General features: G+C 48.9%; 2 protein-coding genes across 2 annotated transcripts; one reads left to right on the top strand and one right to left on the bottom strand.

Annotated features, from left to right (window-relative positions):
• Positions 1-1,314: 1,314 nt before the first annotated feature.
• B3GNT4 (UDP-GlcNAc:betaGal beta-1,3-N-acetylglucosaminyltransferase 4) lies at positions 1,315-2,409 on the top strand. The gene has a single exon (XM_066609934.1). The coding sequence runs from the start codon at positions 1,315-1,317 to the stop codon at positions 2,407-2,409; it is 1,095 nt and encodes a 364-aa protein (XP_066466031.1).
• Positions 2,410-5,450: 3,041 nt separating this feature from the next.
• On the bottom strand, positions 5,451-12,938 carry DIABLO (diablo IAP-binding mitochondrial protein). Its single transcript, XM_066609844.1, has 6 exons — positions 12,848-12,938; positions 10,112-10,232; positions 7,952-8,083; positions 7,405-7,515; positions 7,005-7,101; positions 5,451-6,172 (listed from the first exon to the last, which is right to left on the bottom strand). Exons 1-6 carry the CDS (start codon positions 12,904-12,906, stop codon positions 5,955-5,957), a joined length of 738 nt encoding a protein of 245 aa, XP_066465941.1. The 5' UTR covers positions 12,907-12,938; the 3' UTR covers positions 5,451-5,954.
• Positions 12,939-14,019: the final 1,081 nt, after the last annotated feature.

Genomic DNA, 14,019 nt, shown 5'->3' with positions numbered 1-14,019 from the left:
CACAAGGCCCTGTCTTTATCCCAGCTGCTTAATTAACTGGGCCTTCGCGCCTTCTGCCAGCGAATGTCTTTCCCAGCTGCTCAGGCAATCTCTTTGGAGCTCCCTGCTGCGGTGTGGCAAGCCCCCTATGCCTGGAGTTTCTAATTGACGGCTGCTGGTAAGCAATGCTAATAGCAGCTTCACTCGGCTGCGGGGAGCAGGTTCACTGCCTGGCTGTAGTTTCACAATGAGTGTCTTGTGGGCACCCCACAGCAGGCAGACTCTGCCACTGAAGCAGGTGGTCTCTGCCTCCGCACTATGGCAGCTGATGGGGCATCCCCTTGTGCTTGGAGCTGTTGCTTCCCTGCACCAGGCAGCTCAAAATTCTACCCCTCCATCGACTCATGCAAATCCTTGACCACTTACTGGCACTTGGCAGTTTGCAATGGGACATTCAAGACTGAAGATCTCCATCAAAATCAGCAAACCTCTTAGATTCCTGGGCAGTGGTGGTTCTTTGTTTGGACACTTGGTAGGGGATGTTTGAGTTGTTCAGAATTGCCACAATAATGTTCCTTGCTAGCAGACTAAGTGGATTTGAACATAAGAGCATAAATGGAACTTTTTTTTGGGGGGGGGGGGGAGATCTGGATCCAAGTGTACCCAAGGAACTCTTGTGCACTTTTGCTTTCCCAAGGTGGTTGTTTGCTGGTCACAGCTCTACACATCCAGGGAGGGTGCATCCACTGAGCTTCTCCCTGAATTGGTCCTCATGAAGCCTTGGAGTCGTAAGACTACAATGTGTGCCATATCACTCCAACCCATATAAAGTCTCCTGTGTATGTTTTCAAATGCATGGTTTTCAGCCATGAGGACTAGTTACCTGCTTTTTGTGTACAGTATCTGGGGGAGTGATTGAGATTCAAAGCTGCAGTTCCCAGCATCTAAACCTAGGTGGAGCCACTTACCTTGCCGAAGAAAAACAGCCCCTGTTTATAGCAATGCTGAGGGATTGTATACTGTCAAAAATAATAGTGGGGCTTCTGCTGGTCAGGGAGGTGTTTGTAGATTGGGGCTGTTTGGTTAACAGTGGCAATTATATTCATAAAGTGAGGGGGGTTGTGTGAATGGACCAAGCCACAAGGAATCCCAGAACCTACATATTCATTTTTTTTCCTTCAAACGGAATACAGCAAACACACCTTTCATTCAATTTCCCTCCTAGCCTGTGCTTAGATTTTGCTTGCTGAAGTTATATACTGCATGGGAATTGACTGTTTAATAGCAATGTGTCTTCTAACCATACAGGTGCTCAGTCCTTCTGCAGCATTGGAGATGCAGCTCAGGATAAGAAGATTTGCAGTGTACTTTGTTTCTGTATCGGTACTTGTGTGCCTGGTGTACATAAGGAGAGACACCAAGTCAGTTGTGACCTCAGCAACCAGAAAGCCAGAGAGGTCCAATCAGAAGCGTACTTTCAGAGGTCCTGAACTGGCAGAGCCTAGTCAATGCTTGCCAGACCTTAGTGTTGCCAACACATCCGCTTCCCTCCCCGAAGTTCACCGTGTTTTCTTAACGTATAAGCACTGCCGGAACTTCTCCACTCTGCTGAAGCCGTCTGGGTGTGACACAGAGACGTTCCTTCTGCTGGCCATCAAATCGGCCCCGGTCAACATAGACCGGCGGGTGACCATCAGGAACACCTGGGGAAAGGAGACAGTCGTTGGTGGCAAACTGGTCCGGCTGGTGTTCTTGTTGGGCCGCTCAGAGGTCAAAGTTCAGGCTCACTCTCTCCACCCGCTTTTGGCCTACGAAAGCCTGGAATTCGATGACATCATCCAGTGGGATTTTGTCGACAACTTCTTCAACCTGACACTGAAGGAACTGCACTTCCTCCGCTGGTTTGTGGAGGACTGTCCTTATGCCAGCTTTGTACTGAAGGGGGATGACGATGTCTTTGTTAACACTTATAATATCGTCGAGTTCCTTAAGGACTTGGACCCTGAGAAGAATCTCTTTGCTGGGGATGTCATCAGCAGAGCCCGACCAATCAGAAACACCAACACCAAGTATTTCATCCCGGAGTTGATGTACCGAGCACCTTACTACCCCCCCTACGCGGGTGGCGGAGGCTACGTCATGTCCCGGCAGATGGTGCGACGGCTGCAGGTGACAGTTGAGGACACGGAGCTGTTCCCAATAGACGATGTCTTTGTTGGGATGTGTTTGGCGAAACTGGGGGTGGCTCCCACATTCCACCCTGGCTTTAAGACCTTTGGAATCCAGAGGCCCTTTAATCCGTTTGATCCCTGCCTGTACAAAGAACTGATGATCGTACACAAACTAAATCCGACAGAGCTTTGGGTCATGTGGACACTCCTGAAAGGGGAGCGCCTTCGATGTGCCAAGTCAGGAGCTCTCACTCTATAGAACCGATTCGCACGTGTCTGGCCCAGTGGGCCACGGGGCAGGCTTTGATAGGAGTTGGTTAAGCCGATATTAACATATAACTCTTTTAAACGTTTGTTTACAATAGGATAACTTTTGCACTGATTCCCCCCCCCAGATAATGGTTTACAGAAGTCTTCAAAATGGCCAAAGACTTTCAGTGGTTCGGTTCCTATTCATGAGAACTACAAGGAGCCTCCACATTGGAAGATTCAGGCTGGGGACAGATAATGGAGGGGGCTGTTGCTGGAGGAGGATGACTACCCCTGCCAGAGAGATCTATTGCCTCCTGCCCTGCTTGGGGCTGGCATCCAATGTGCTGATGTTGGAGACTGGCCTAAATGAGTCCTTGGTCTCCTCCAGCTGGGCTCTGAAGGAAGGGCTTTGCTTTTGGTTCAGTGGCTCAGCATAATTGTTGTTCCACAGCTCTTGATGTGAGCTGACGCGTTCCCTGGGCCCTAAAGATAGAACGTGATGCCTACTCTTAGCTGGTAATGTGCATTAAGCCCTGTTACACTGAAGGCTGCCCAGCATATCTGTTTGCTGGGTTAAGATGCCAGTAATGTAACATGTTGGCTTTTTGTAGCATTTCCAGAAAAGCTGTGATGGCAGCAAAACTATGGAGGGTCTTGTGGCACCATAAAAGACTAATATGTAGTTTTGAAGCTGTTCTGGGACTCGGTGTTGTGTTTGGATTTTGTAATAACTTTTTCATTAATCATGTTTTCCACTGGCATTTGTGCAGGAAAAGCACTTGGCCCCCAGGGAAGGGGAGGAGTTGATGGAGTTCAGCAATAACAATGGCCTCTTTCTTTTTTTCCTCCACGGTGGATGTGAGTAAATCATTTGCAAAATGTAGGTGCTGAACACCTTCTCTGTTGATAAATGCGACAAAGAAGAAAATAGTATGCGGAGGGTGGTGAGAGTTCAGCTTCTTGAAGGTGGATAAGATAATAAGCCACTAGCAGGGTCACCTGTGGTGATTATGACTAATCCTCCAGGTGACCAGACAAAGAGGGGTTAATAAATTCGATCACTGAAAGCTGCTTGCTAGATTTCCAGGTAAAGGCTACCTCTGTGAATGTTTCACTGATCTGAATTGTGTTTCTAAAGAACTTATCTCTGTTTGGTGTTTGTGTAAGATAAAACCCAACCTGCAGCTGGTGAAAGGTAAAGAAATGCATTAAGTGCAGTGTTTTTTACTGAGTTAAGTCTACCCCTTTTGGAGTGGCAGGACAGATTAGATACAACTCAGCTGCTGCATCTAGAGCTGGAAAAAGCAGACCAAAACGTTCAGAAGAGCACCTTTCTTCTGAGGAGAGGCTACTGCATTCAGGGCCTTTGTGGCATAGAAAAGGATAGCTAAGGGAGGTATGATGGAGGCTTTTGAATATACATGATGTGGAAAAAGATGAAAGTGAGAAGTTCTTCTCTCCCTCTCAAAATACAAGGCCTAGACGTCATCCAGTGAAACTGACTGGCAGGCAATTCAGTACCTTGTTTCTGCCCTGCTGCAGATAAAACCTGTGATGAGTGAACCTTGGTGGTTAGCGAGGGAAGAGGATGGTTGTACTCTGGGAAGGCTGATCTGTCCAGCTAGCTGATGGAATAGTGAAAACTCTTGTGTATATGCAGAGAATTGGCATTGTATTAGAACCCGTGCAACATACCTGAGCCCTGTTTAAAGTGTTGTCAGATGGGAATGCAATAAACCATTTGGGGCTAGGATGGCTTCCTCTCATTTTATATCTGTTGTTTCTTTTAAAAGCTCTTAGAAAGAACTCCCTACAAGAAGGTAAAAAAAAGCTGCCTTAAGTGTAGGATTGTATTTAGGGTGCTCAAATAACAGCTGCTGTGCACAGGCAAATCATGCAGAGGGCTTTGGCTTGTATCTGTAAGGCAGCAGTAGCTGCAATTCAAGCTCCAGGATGGGCAGAGGAAAGTCCTACAGCAGAGCCAAATGGAGTGATGGCAACTTCCTGAGCCGGGGCTTCTCTATTCCATGGACGAGGAGGACGATGGCAAGGTCTGCGGTCAACACTCCAGCACCGCTACTATGAAAAAAGTTATTGAAACTTTGAGGTAAGGTAAGCTATACTCGACAGGCAGATATGTGCTTCTCTAACTCCCACAGCAGGTTCAAAAACATATATTGTATGCCAATAAAGGTTCTCGGAATTCAGAAAAACATGTACAGATGAGATGGGAACTGTGGCTTTTGTGGCCAGAACTATCATCGAGTGAAAGGTTCCGTCTATGGGTTTCAAGGCTACATTCACCAAGTCCAGCTTTTCCTGACATTTCGCCCTTAGCTATGCAGGGCTCTGTCAAAGAACTACTTAGGATTCAGTTATTAGACCTTCTGTAGAAAGAACCTTTCACTTGATGATGAAAAGATGATTGACATAGCAGGGACCAATATAGGAGACAGTGAGCTCTGCTTCTTGTTGAGGAAAGGTCTATAAGAGGAAAAATACATAAAATACTTTGACTAGAGATTCCCTTATTTGGCCAAGGCCCTCCAGGAATGTAAACGAGGACCCAAAACATTATGCAGAAAATGTGTGCTAGTAATATAATGTGATGTACATACTGGTTGTTCATTCACTGATTTGTAGAATGGTTAAGTAGTTTAGTTGGGACCACTGTAGACAGTCTTCAAAAAGGGAAAAGCTTAGAGCTAAACGGCCAACAGAGCAATGCAAAAGCTTAACCAAGGTCTTGCTTTTTCCTCTGTGTCAGAAAACTCAAGATTCTAAAATGATTTAATGATCAGTGTCTAAAATGCAGCACCTGCCCTAAAATTGATATGACTGAGGTTTTGGGGGAGGGGAACTAATCTCCTTGCGCCAAGGAGGAGACGTGCCACCACCTTCTGCCCTTTCAGGCTTCTGAGCAGGTCGCTCTACAGGTAAAACTCACTTGTCCCTTCAGCTACAGCCAATTCTTAAAGAGTTCTTTCTTGCTGGATCACAGCTTCTGTGTACACTATCAAGTACTTTTACTAATAAGAAAAGGTGGAATTCCAACAGTTTGGCTTTTATTCTAAAACAGGATTCAACGCAAGTTATCAAGAGCTTACATAATTAGAAAATACCCCAACTGATATTTATTCTCCACACAGCTTTCTGGCAAAGCAACAGAACTCAATTCTTGAATGTCAGGTGCAAATTGTATAGGACACCACTTCATTTCCTTTTTAATGGCAAGGGACCTGTCCCTCTTGTATTGAAACCTACAATTATCTCCCAACTTTGGGGAGTTTAAGGATCTGTTATTGGATCATCTCAATTAGCCCTTCCAATAACAGATCTGAACAGCTAGCAAAAACACATCTCTGCCGGCTGCTTTCACATTTGCATAGTTGCCTATTTAAATAAGCTCTCTGACAGATTAAAAACGCAACCCTGGCTACAGGCCCTGAACATTTGGTAAAGCAAAATGGTGTTGCTCAGTGCTCTGCTGGGGCACCTCCAGCTTTCCCACCAAGATGTGCAGTGGTGGTCAAACCCCAGGCTGTCAGCACTTCAGTCTTCACGCAGGTAAGCTTCATGTGTCTCCTCTGTGCTGCCTTCCTGCTGCTCGGCTAGCAGTGGGGGTTCCTCTTCCTTCAAGTGCAGGAGCTCCTCTGTCTGAGCTTCAGCCAGCTTTGTCTCGGCCTTTTGGGACAGCTGCCGCACCTCTTGCACTTGGGTCTTTACCAGCTGAATGTGGTTGTGTGTTGATACAGAGGCCTGGTCAGCTCCTGAAAAAGATAAGAGCAAGTCAGAGCAGCCTCATGGGGCAAACTTTTACGCTGCAGCTAATCTCTTGCCTGGGGCTCCCCACCTCAAGGATGTGCATCTTGCCATTAACACTGTGGCAAACGTGGCAGTCGTGCAACAGCAAGCTGCACAGTTACTCAGCGGAACCCAGTGCTTGCCCCCATTCACTTTTTTCACATCCTCAAAGCAACAGTAATCTCAGATGGTTTAAATCAGTGTTCTTCAGCTGTGAAGTCGGGACCCCAATGGGGTCATGAAGTCTCAGTTGTGGGGTCACGGCAACTTATGGGAATTAAAAAGGCTGAAGACTATTTTACCACCAGGTAAAGGGAGAGGCACCTGGTATTCCCCTTAGGTACCTGCTCAGGTTCTTAGTACTTGTGCTAGAATAGCTTTCACTGACGCCAGGCTTCATGGTCACCTTTTCTGCTCTCTCTAATAAGAATTTTTGGTTACAGTGACCACCACAGGGAGGGCATCTTGGGGCAGAGAGTGGGGAGCGAGGATAAGGTCCCAGGAGGGGGGGGGTGGATCAACAGTGCATCTCCAGCCTCATCCCCTATGTATTTATTGAGGTCATGGCAAGAAAAAGGTTGAAGACTACTGGTTTAAATTAAGTCTATCCACGCACTAAGTTGTATTTCCCTATGGGAAAACACTAGAATATTTTTAAAAGAGTTTTTTAGATGTTCACATGGGCCATTTGCAGACAGCCCTTTGGATCAAGGTCTTAGCCTTGAGAAACTGTTTTAAAACAATGCCACTTTATTTGCTAAGTGAAATACTTGCTTTCATTTAATTGGTTGACAGTACCTGATTGATAGGCTGCTTCAGCTGCCATCTCTGAGAGACGCAAGGCACTCATCCACCGGGACTCCAACTTCAGGTACTCCTGTTTTTTGGCAGCCATCTAATGGGAGACAAACACCACATTAAATGCTCCAGTTGAGCCTGCTCATTCACCCACAAATAAATGGCATACAGATTCAACGCACCCTTTTCTTTAGACTGCTTCAAGAGGGATTGAGTCATTGTCCTGCTTGAGTGTCATTTCTAGGTGTGCAGACTTGAGAACTGAAACTAGTTACCTGACCAGATGGAATTGGGAAGGTAAATCCAGGTTCCTCAGCTTCATTGTTGGAACCATTAGGGACCAGAATACTGTGAGTACATCTGGAGAAAGGCAGGATGGCTCGAGAAGCAGGTTACTCACCTCAACGCGGGCACCAATGATGACCTGCCACACTGCATCTTCCTCCTTCGTATTCATTTTTCCAAGGAGTTGTTTGTAGTTCTGGTACAGTGACACTAGTGTGTAGACAGCCTGCAGAAGGAGAGAAGCCTCTAGTATTTAATGGTTTATAAAAAGCAGCATGGAAAAGTGTTGAACAAAGGTAAAACGTTCGCTACACATAAAATCGCTACAAAAGAGACTAAAAGCAGTCCAGTGAGCCCCTCTGCAAAGCTTTGTCTGGGAAAAGAAAGTCTTCAGCTGCCTTTTAAAAGAACTGGATGAGGCGGGGGGCATAAAAACCTCTCCTCAAAGGGCATTTCAAAGCGCTGGAGTCACAGTGGGGAACCCCATTTCCCATCTGGCCTGCACCATAGATGGGAAATCAAAGCTGGATCTCACCTGCAGATGCCAACTGCTGGGAGGAGATGATCCCAGAGATAGTCAAGCGGCAGCCACTTGACTAGAGATTTCATTTACAGAGGCTTGCACAGTAGACCACAAAATTCTCATCTTCCAAAGCTCTTACCGTCGTATATTCTGTTAGTGCATCAATTAATGCGTAAGTGGTTTGAGAGAGGAGGGTGCCAGTGCTGTCGGTTACTAACGAGACGGCTCTTCGGATCAAGGCCTCATTGCTAAGAGAGCCTGGCTCATGTTTCTGAAAGGTAAAAACCATGCCTTAGTCAGGTTGCTCTCCAAAGTCCAGGGCTCTTTGGAATCTGGGAACAAGAAAGCACCACATAATGCAAAGATCTGCAGCAGCACTGAGTAGCAGAGCTTCTAAGAACAGTTATTCCTTTGGCACTTTTCAGAGCACACACTAAACGTACACCACAATCCTCACTTTATACCGTATTTTTTGCTCCATAAGACGCACTTCCCCCCAAAAAAAAGTGGGGGGGGGAAGTGTGTGCGTCTTATGGAGCGAATACTGCAAAAAAGAGTGCACGCTGGGGACCTTAATGAAGGGGGGATCTTCATGCCAGTTTATGATCCCATTCACCCTAATAAAGGGAGGGATCTTCATGCCAGTTTATGATCCCATTCACCCTAAGAAGGGGGGGACGGTTCAAATGTTATTCTGTTATAGTTTATTAAATATTTTATTACACTATTTGGTTCAGAATATTTTTTTTCCTGTTTTCCTCCTCTAAAAAATAGGTGCGTCTTATGGTCAGGTGCGTCTTATGGAGCGAAAAATACGGTACTTAAAATAACCCTGAAAGAGAGAGAGGAAGCGAATGCCAGTTGGCAGACTGTGAACAAACAAGAACAGGCTAGACTCTTTGCAGCAAAAGACAACACAACGTAAAGGAACATTAGCAGTATTTCAAAGTTTTGCTGTAGCTTGAATAAAAGGGGAGAGAGAGAGAGAGAAGCCAACTCCCAGGTTTTGTATGTGAAAAGGAGGAAGCCTTTCAGGGAATGAGAGAAGGAAATGCAGGTGCAAAATACAATAGCTCCATGTGGCCCATATTATTTGCCCCAATGAAGTCTTGATAGAGCTAAAAGCATGTTGAACGATAAGTTTCCTCTTAAGAATAATTCTGTTTAGACTATTAAACTATTTTTAATAGTTAGACTATTTTTTTCCTCTTTTCCAAAACCAGTTTTCAGGAGATTGGAAGAAAACAAGGAGCTTCATTTACAGCCCAATACTAACCCAAGCTGGAAGGGGGAGGCTGGCCGGCCAGCCCTGTATCCAGTGTGGGGTTGGGGCTGCCTGCGGCTCAGCCCAGGGCAAGGTGAATGCATTCCACTTACCATGGTTAACGAACGCTGCATCACCCTCAATGGGACTACGTAGATCTGCGCCATCTCAGAAGATGGTGCAGATCTGTGCAGCCTGTGATTGCTCTGCCACTGACTGCTATGGATAGGCTTGCAGCTACCTAAAATTAAATGTAACAGCTAGCACAAAATATGCAGTTAACAACACAGAAAGTATCAAATATTTTGACAAGCACTGGGAACAATTCATTGGGCCAAAGTCTCCCCCTGCCTCCCACAATCTTTTATCAGCCCATATCAGTGCCCCAAAACATATAAGAATAAAGACCACGTTACTTATGTGGCGCCCTTTACGTGGCGCCACGTTACTTATGTTAAAGCGCCCTACAGGTAGACCACAGCTGCGATACAAGGTCATCTGCAAGAGGGATCTGAAGGCCTTAGGAGTGGACCTCAACAGGTGGGAAACCCTGGCCTCTGAGCGGCCCGCTTGGAGGCAGGCTGTGCAGCATGGTCTTTCCCAGTTTGAAGAGACACTTGGCCAACAGTCTGAGGATAAGAGGCAAAGAAGGAAGGCCCATAGCCAGGGAGACAGACCAGGGACAGACTGCACTTGCTCCCGGTGTGGAAGGGATTGTCACTCCCGAATTGGCCTTTTCAGCCACACTAGACGCTGTTCCAGAACCACCTTTCAGAGCGCGATACCATAGTCTTTCAAGACTGAAGGTTGCCAACAGTGATTGCTCTGGGTCACCTGGGACCAGGGTTAGGATCCGGCATCCTAGCCCCACCCCCTGCTTGGCTGCAGCTCACCCACTGCCCTTTGGCACTGCAGCTCAGTCTCTTAACCACAACATTCCTAAATACATGTATCAATGCCATGAAGTAATTGCTTCCAGATTCTCAACCAAAACTCTCATATTCATCTTATAAATTGTATTTTCCAGAAGGTTACCTGTGCAATAGGAATTGCAGACAGGGAAATGCCAAAACCCAGTACTGCCACTTTGCTCCATGGTCCTCTCAGTCTTGCCACACAGCGGGTTCTCCCACTTGCCAGGACTGGTAAACTCTGCCTAGAAAAGATATTGGCATTAGGTATAAGACAGGTTGCCTCAGAAGGAACACAAATGTATTTACTAAGCGGAAGCAGCCTGGGTCTTACATAACTACAACCAGCATCTACAGAGAGCTGCCAGGAAATCCCTGCTTACAGTCCCCTCGTTTCAAGAGGTAAAGAGCAGGTTTATCTTCACTCTGACACTGCCAAACACCCAGTAAGGCCCAGCTCTGTGCCTGCAGATTCTAAAAACTTTGAAAAAGCAGAGTGAACTAGTGTTTGTAGCTACTGTACATTTCCCTGACACTGATACTTCTGCTTCCGCACCCAACTTAAAACTGACTGCACAAAATAAATCTTAGTACATATGCGAGTTATTAAATGCTATCCCACAGAGCAAAAAGAACATTACTTCTGTACAGGCTCAGTTCAAAAATATACAATATGATATATAACCTTAACCCTAAAACCTGCGGTTTTCAAACTCTCCAGGAGTTTGAAACCCGCATTAAGTCTCTGCGGGGGTGGGGAGGGGGAGGCGGCAGGGGGGAGGCAGCGACCTGATGGGGCTGCAGGGACTGGGATGCACCCTCCAGTCCCTGCAGCAGCCGTCCCTGTGTGCAGGGAGCCCTGTGCGAGCCCCTGCAGGGCTCCCCAGGTCAGGGAAAGGGAGAGTGGGGTGATTATGCTCCGCTTCCGCTTTTGTAGAGGCAGAGCAGATCGCCCCGCTCTCCCTTTCCCTGACCTGGGGAGCCCTGCCGAAGGTTGTGCAGGGCTCCCCACACCCCCCCGGAGGCTGCAGGAGGCTTGGGCAAATGCACCCAAGCCCCTGCAGCCCCCCTGAGCAGTGTGCTCCTGCGGATCGTGCTGCTGCCTTCCCCCTGTCTCCTGTATATCCCCACCCCTTAAGGGGGCAAAGGCCAGGCCCCGCAGGCTGGGGTGTCATGATGCCCCAGTTTGAATGCCACTGCCTAAACAATACATGCAGATTGCACAATCATTTGTGACCAACAACACACAATTTGCTGGAAGAGCACAACTGAACCAAAAGCTTCTGTATTAAGAGTAACAGGGAAAATGCCCCAAACCTTAAGCTCTCAAAGCTGAGGAGGACGTGAAGTTTAGTATCATATTGGCACCATTTGCACACGTGATTTAAAGTCAGTTATTGCTTTGACAAATCAGACAAGCAGGGGCCTGACATGCTCCCCAGGCATATTTCAAAAGGGAATTGGCCAAGAATGGCACACAATTCAAGGCCAACACTGGCACGGTTTGCATTCTAACAATATGAATAATAAAACTGGAAGGGGTGCGGGGTTATAAGGCAGCACATTTCCACAAGGGACCTGTTGCCAGATAATAAACTGAAAACTAAGACTCTGTTTGGGTTGCCACTTGTTTCAAGGGTTCAGACCAGGGGTGTCCAAAGTTTTTGACAGGAGGGCCACATCAGCTCTCTGACACTGCTTCAGAGAGGGCTGGGGAAAGACTTAATTTACATTTAAAATTTGAATACATTTACATAAGTTTACATAAATGAATATATTAAAGATGAGCTTATATGAATGAATGAAGGTCTTGCAATAGCTTAAGGCCAATAAAAGGTCTTGCACAAAGCAAGGCTGGCCTTTCCTTTGCTGCCACTACTGCATCACAGACATGAAACAGCAAGCAGTGGAGGAAGCCCTCATCCCACAGCTCACGCAAACAGTTGCCTTCAGGCTGAGAGCAGTTGTGTCAGGCCAGTGCGGGCTGCAACAAATTTCTGGTGGGCCAGAGGCTCATTGGAGACTGGGGGCTCCCTGAGGGCCACACTGAGAGGCCTCGAGGGCTGCATGTGGCCCCAGGGGTGAGGTTTGGGCACCCCTGGTTTAGACGCTTCCTTTCCCGAACAAGGTGTGTAAATATTCAAGAACGGGGAGCGAAGGCAGGAGAGGAGCAGGCCTGACCCTCCCGTGCAGGAGCCTGTGCACTGGGGCAGCTGGTGGGACTGCGTGTGGGATGGGCAGCAAGGCTACGGCAGGCTTCAGGAGCCTGACAGGACGCCCCCACAGACAGGCCCAGGAGGACTGCTGGGAGTCGGAGTGGATTCCAAGCCCCTCCAGGTTGCCTGCTGCTGAAGCCGAGTCTTCTTCACGCAAAAGCTTCACTTTCCTGCTTGTTTGAGGTGTTCAGTTAGTGCAGTAAACTGGGCGTGGCCCCCGTGGGGCGAAGAGGACCTGTGAAGAGTCCTTTTAAGTGAAGGACTTGACTGAACTGAACGCCTCCAACCAGCAGGAACGGCGCGCGAAGGAGCCCCCTGCAGGCTTCCCCAGAGCAGGCCCCGCAGGGCTCCCCCAGAAGCCTGCCCAGGGCTGCAGCCTCAGCGCCGGGGGGGGGGGCTGGGCTTTCCTCTAGAAAGCTGTGCGAACTCCTTGAAAGCACCCAGGCCGGGCCCAGTGGCAAGGAGTTCCGCAGGCCAACGGCCCAGACTCCACCCCAGACGACGCGGCTCCCCCCTGCGGCGCCTACTGGGGGAGCCCCACACCCTTCCCCCCCCCGCCGGCCACAGCCGGGGGCGCCGGGGCCTGCTCGCCTGCCCTGCCCTCAGGGGCCGAGGGGTCCGGAGCGGGCGCGGGGCAGCCGCACCTGAGCAGCGCGCAGCAGCTCCGCAGCCAGCGGGAACCAGCAGCAGCGGCCGCCGCCATCTTGCGGAGCCCTTCGCTGCGCGCCGCAGATGACGTCACCGCCGCGCCGGGCCACGAGAGGACCCCTCGGTGAGGGAAGCCGGCCTGCCCGCGGTGCTGCCTGACGAGCGCCTCGCCACAGCAGGAGCCCGGGGCCCGCGCACCGCCTTCCCCTCGCGCCCCGACTCAGGCCGCGGCCCCTCCGCCGACACCGCTTCGCCCGCACAACAGGCCTCTCACAAGACGGGCTGCAGCGTCTGCGCATGCGTCAGCGTCTCTCCAGGCGCCGCGCGAGACCGTTCCGGGCAGGAACACGTGACCGTTTCTGCCCGACGCCTAAGGTTTTGGCGGAAAGGCCGCCCTCTGGTGGGCCGGAGGGTACTGCAGGCAAGGGGGAAATGCTGTCCTCTGGTGGCCCCGACAGGTACTGCAGGCAAAGCGGATATGCTGCCCTCTGGTGGTCCCGAGAGATACTGAAGGCATGGGGGAAATGCTGCCCTATGGTGGCCCCGAGCGGTACTGCAGGCAGAGGGGAATGGCTGCCCTCTGGTTGCCTTGAGTAGAACTGCAGGGCAGCCAGCACATGCTTGCACCTAAGTTTCTTCCACTGTGTTGAATGGGGCTGTGTTGAATGTTGAGTTAATCCATGTGATTAATTCAATGAGTGCAGCTTGAAGTTTGCAATCTACTTCTGTGGAAGTAAACCCTACTGATTATGGTGGAACGTACTTTTGAATGAACACCCTGCAGACAGCATTTTAGGACTTTTAGGAATGCAGACAGTTCGAGGCCACCTGCACGGTGCGACCTTGAAGCAGCTGACAAGCTGAGCCAAGTTATTCCATCTGCTCTGAGCGTGGGAGGATGGAGGCCAGAATGTGAAACCAGATCAGAAAGAAACATCTGAATGTTGTGGTTCTTGTAAAATAGAATACATGCTAGGGATTCCAGCACGTTCCAGGACTGTGTTGTTTGGAACTTTGTCCTGCCAGGTGATGCCAAGGATGCGTCGGAGGCAGCGCATGTGGAAAGCGCTCAGTTTCCTCTCCTGTTGTGAGCGAAGAGTCCATGACTCGCTGCAGTACAGAAGTGTACTCAGGACGCAAGCTCTGTAGACCTGGATCTTGGTATGTT

Source organism: Tiliqua scincoides, chromosome 14 (genome assembly GCF_035046505.1).
Source record: "Tiliqua scincoides isolate rTilSci1 chromosome 14, rTilSci1.hap2, whole genome shotgun sequence".
Taxonomy (NCBI): Eukaryota; Metazoa; Chordata; class Lepidosauria; order Squamata; family Scincidae; genus Tiliqua; species Tiliqua scincoides.
The sequence above is the reverse complement of the archived record's forward strand: the minus strand, read 5'-3'. Positions and strand labels throughout refer to the sequence as shown.